This window comes from Pygoscelis adeliae, unplaced genomic scaffold (genome assembly GCF_000699105.1).
Source record: "Pygoscelis adeliae isolate BGI_AS28 unplaced genomic scaffold, ASM69910v1 Scaffold373, whole genome shotgun sequence".
NCBI lineage: Eukaryota > Metazoa > Chordata > Aves > Sphenisciformes > Spheniscidae > Pygoscelis > Pygoscelis adeliae.
In genome coordinates, this window is record NW_008824370.1 from 328680 (window position 1) to 333295 (window position 4616).

Sequence of the window (4616 nt, forward strand, 5' to 3'; positions counted from 1 at the left end):
CCCCCCCCCCCCCGCTCCCCCCAGCCACAGTCGAGGAGCAGAAGCTGAGGCGTGCAGCATTTGTTTGGCGCGGCTGTCCTGGGCACGCTCTCGCATGGCCGGAGGTCTCTGGGAACACGCGAGCAGCCAGAAAAGCTTCAGGGCCGCAGCTGCTTCCTGCCCACAGGCTGGGAGCCAGCCGCCCGATTCCCAGAAACCTTTGGCAGAAGAACCCCCCCTCTGGCACTGCCACGCACCAGAGGCCATCAGGATCAGGAAAGATCTCCTGGGACGTGGTCAGAAGGACCCTGAGATATGGACCTCTGCTCTCAGAGGAGTCCCTGCTGCTCCGTTTCCAGCCCCCCTTGGAAATGTGTGTCATTCCCGAGGTGTTCGCACCCTGCAGACAGGGGAAAGGCTGCAGCACTTACCATGGAGAGGGCTTCCCGGGTCTGCTGGAGCAGAGGTTCAGGGAGCAGGGAGATATGTACACACTCGGGGACATTCACTGTCCCGCCATCCAGGTCTGCGATAACAACATCCAGCTGGAAGTGGCAGGACAGGCATGAGACAAGGCCAGGCTTTCCAACACCCTCCTCACCACCTCCCGCTGGGCGACGGAGAGCTAGCGAGGGGGTAAGCCCAGCTCAGGAGAGGAGGACTTGGGAACAGCGCCTGTCTCCTCCCCATCTTCTGTGAGCACTCTAGCCCTCAGAAGTTATTTTCTCTTATCCATTGTCACCAAACCCTAGCATTTGCCAATACACAAGCTCTAACGGGATCCCATCACCCCCTGCAACGAAGGTGGCAGGGGGAGGACAACCTGGCAAGGAGAGGGACGCAGCTTTGCTCAGCAGGCACCTGCCATGACTTTGTGGCATCAGACTCCTCGGCACCTTATCAGCCTGGGTGAGGCGTCAAACACTGACCCCAGCCCAACACAGAGGCCATCCTGCTTAACCAAAGTGGCACGCTGCAGTTTGTTCAAAAGGCTGCACAAAAGCTTGTTTCAGTTTAGATCAGACTCATTATGCTTTGATTTAATTCAGTTTCTGAACTGAAGTCTGAAGTGCCAACACAGCCTCTTGGACCAGCACTGCCAGCTGAGTTTCAAAATCAAATCCTCGGTTAACCCCAGCCGTTCGTGTGCAGGCTCTGCAGCCCAAAGCCCCGACGACGTGTGGCCCAGCCAGCCCTGCTTGGCTTGTGCGGCACGTCTGGATCGCAGCCCGGGCTGGCCAGCCTGAACAAGCAGAGCCTGTGCGAGCCGGCGTGGTCAGCCTGCTGCCCCGGGCACCCTCAGGACAACGTTTGCTGCTATCTGAGACTGCTGGCACACGACCCCTGCTTCTTCCTTGGACCGCTTCTGCTCCCGGCACAAGGGACGGGGTACACGGCGTCTCACCAGCTCCTGCGTCTCCGACTGGAAGATGGAGTGGACTCCGATAATGAAGGGTGTTGGCGTGCTCAGTACCTCAAGGAGCTGTGCAGGCAAGATGGGCACATACGTGAAACTGCAACCGAAAAAGAGCATCGCTGCAGCCAGTCGAGCCCTGCTCTCTACCCAAGCACCGTCCTCGACACCAGCTGATGATCCCCACCTCCAGGAGGTTGTGGGGTGACTATTTCCCCAGGAAGGCAGGCTTTCTCCTGGCACTCTCAGCCCTTCAGACAGTACGTGCCCTCCAGCTGCGCAAGGTTTCTGAAGGCTCATGGACACTGACCACGATCATTCTCTGGCCCTGGAGTTATAATCTAAGCCTGACTGAGGGAAAGGTTTCCAGCAGAGCAATTTAACTCCGAAAGAAAGCTTTCTTTGGAATACAAATAGCCTTTCTGCAGCCTGGGGGTATGGCAGGCCAGCGTGGAAACAGTGCGACAGGAGCTGGCAGCAACAATGGCCTGTCTATCTCAACTGTCCTACTCTACTGGGGAGATGTGCAAACAGCCCCAGTGGCGGCCAGTCTGCGAGCCGGCGTCCCCCTCCCCGGCCGGGCCCCCGCGGGTCAACAGCATCACCAGCTCCCCGGGGCTGGGGCGAGCGGGGTGCCTGCTGTCCCGCAGGAGTCACCGCGGCGGCTTGGCCACCACCACCGGCACCTTAACAAAAGCCCTGTACGCGTGTGCCACTTTCTAGGGAGGGCAGAATTTGCACCACGGCTCTCTGGAAGCCTCCTAGCATCCCGCACCCCCGTTCAGCGAGACTTTGTGCTCGGGGCTGCTGCCAGCGGAAGCGGTGCACTGGCACTCTGTGCTCTGCACGGGCCGCACTGCAGCTGAGAGAAGGGAAAGGGGACGGATTCTGGAGAGATAAGCACCTCTGGCCTCTCCCATGCACACCACGGGGTGATTACGCACTGCCGGACCATGTCCCACAGCCTGACGGGCTTGCTTCCCTCTGTCAAGAGCTGCCATGGCTAGGAATAGTGCATGCTGGCAGCTCCTGGAGCTACAGACACTGCTGGTAATGCCTTGCTCTCTGCTTGCAGTGCTAGAGCCCTGGTCCTGCCCTAGAGAGGAGGGAGGCAGGGGTGGAAGGTTTGCACCCCTCTGCTGCCATGGACACGCTCTGGAATTACATTGCTGCGCATGCCAAAGGCTTCAGGAAAGGGGCTTTCAGCACAGCCGAGACCTGTGGGCATTCACCCGCCCCTTCGCCGGCAGTGCCCAAAACAGAGCTAGTTACCAGTAATACTAGCTATGAAACCAGGAGGCAGTGAGGGCGTGAAGCGAGGGGGAGGCAGGACAGCCAGCACAGGCTCGGCAGGCAGCTGTGCCCTAGCTGGCTCTAGGCTGCTGTCGGAGGGCTGAGGGGCTTGAGGAGCGGTGGGGTTCCCTCACCTGTACTTGAGGGGGAACATAAGTGCAAGGAGAGCCCGGCAGGCGTCGGTCAGCCTCTGGTAACTGCTGGAGAGAAACAGGATCTTGTGTTCAGTAAGCGCTGCACAGAAGAGAGACAGCACATTGGTGATGCCTGGGAAGAAAAGGAGAGAAGAGCGCTCAGAAACGAGGGTTCCCCTCTCGCACCCCACCGGAGACCACTAAACCCCACCCGAGCTGGATCCCACTCCCCATCTCCACATTCTGCACAACAGAGGACTTCAACATCCTCCCAAAAAGCCACTTCTGGGTCACCCAGGTATGTGCTCCCCCAAGGAAGCCCCTCTTCGGAGAGACGCTCAGCAGCTCTGCTGAGCTGCCAGTGTCCTTTAACCAGAGGCGCAAGGCTAACGTGGCACACCTCCGGGCAGCCGTTCCTGCCACCCAGGCTGTTTCTCATGAGATCTGGCCACACGTCTGCACCCGAGCTGGGGAGAGCCGCCAGTCTCCCGCCCTCCTGGGAAAGGGAAAGCAAAGCGGGGCCAGGGAGGGCTCAGTCTGAGGTGGCTGCAGCTGGAAGAGAGCCCTGAGCTGACAAGCCAGGCTCGGGAGCGTGGTGGGAAGCGACGTGCAGGGAACTCCAGCCCAGGACTCGGCCAGCTGGCTTTGGCACCAGACCCGATGAGAAGGAGGCGTGGGGAGAAGTCTCACCAAGCTGGCGGAAGAGCAGGGCCACGCTGCAGCTGCTGACGGGAAGCGAGTCATTGATGGGTGTCTGGATCACCTGCCTGTCCCCTGCTCCCAGAGAGATCGTCCTCTGCAAGAGAAAACAGACCCGGTCACTGGGCGTCCACCCAAGCAAGGGGCGAGCACAAGCATCGAGGGCAAGCCAGCTGCCCGCTGCCTCTCCAAGCCAGCAGCAGCCCAAATCCCCCCAGTGCACAGGGCCAGGGGGACCGTGCCTTCGGCACAACCCTCGTACCCAACAGGGCAGCGTGTCCTACCACGGCACGGCACGCCACCCCACAGCAGCACAGCTGGAGCACGGCTGCTGCAGGAAGAGGACGCTGCAACAACACACACCGCGTGCTTGGCTGGGGCCACGGGCTATAAGGGGAAGAATGAGACCTGCTGAAACAGCCGGCAGCCCCAGCCAGCATGAGCAACTCCTCGACGGCTGGCAGAAGAAGGCAGCAAGCCCCGAGACCCGCACTGCGACGTAGCACACGAGGGCTCTCCAGGACCTCGCAACCAGAGGGGAACAGCTCGCCTGTGCCATGCCCAGCCAGCACTGCCAGGCAAAGGAGCAGCACCAGCTCTGCAGCCTCTCCCGTCGGACAGGGTGCCTCGCCCAGGCAGAGTGAGCAGGCCCTGACGGCTCCTGGTAGAAGGGCTGGGGATGGACAGGCTGGGCACAGCCTCATTGCTTCTTCTCCGATACAGTTTTTTTCCCAGACTTAAGCTCATTCCCAGTGGCACGGGGAAGCCTACACGTCCCCACCCACTCTCCGGGCTGCAGGGGCTGCGGCAAGACCAGATCACTGGCCCTCTTCTCCTCTTTCTACACCTCTCTAGGGAAAACTCTCCTCTGCAATAGCAGGTTTCGCCATGCAACCCACCTCCTCGTTCAGCCCCCTGCAGCCGCAAGAGCTCACGCCACCGCAACAGCCCAGAAATCTGCTTCTGAACGCCGCTGTTCTGGCAGAGCAGAACAAGCACCCCTGACCTGGTCTTCTACACCAGGCCACCACGTTTTCACAACCCCCAGGAGAGCGCACTCACAGAGAGGCAAACAGTGCACAGCCGGTCTGCTGCGG

General features: G+C 60.5%; 1 protein-coding gene across 1 annotated transcript in view; it reads right to left on the minus strand.

Moving 5' to 3' along the window:
- The window catches only part of SBF1 (SET binding factor 1), a 40509-nt gene that overhangs the window by 22466 nt on the left and 13427 nt on the right, over window positions 1-4616 (minus strand). Inside the window, exons 5-8 of the mRNA XM_009320086.1 lie at window positions 3511-3616; window positions 2821-2953; window positions 1385-1493; window positions 411-524 (exon numbers count right to left, since the gene is read on the minus strand). Coding sequence (XP_009318361.1) covers window positions 411-524; window positions 1385-1493; window positions 2821-2840 — 243 coding nt within the window. The 5' untranslated portion in view covers window positions 2841-2953; window positions 3511-3616. The remainder of the gene's footprint in view (window positions 1-410; window positions 525-1384; window positions 1494-2820; window positions 2954-3510; window positions 3617-4616) is intronic.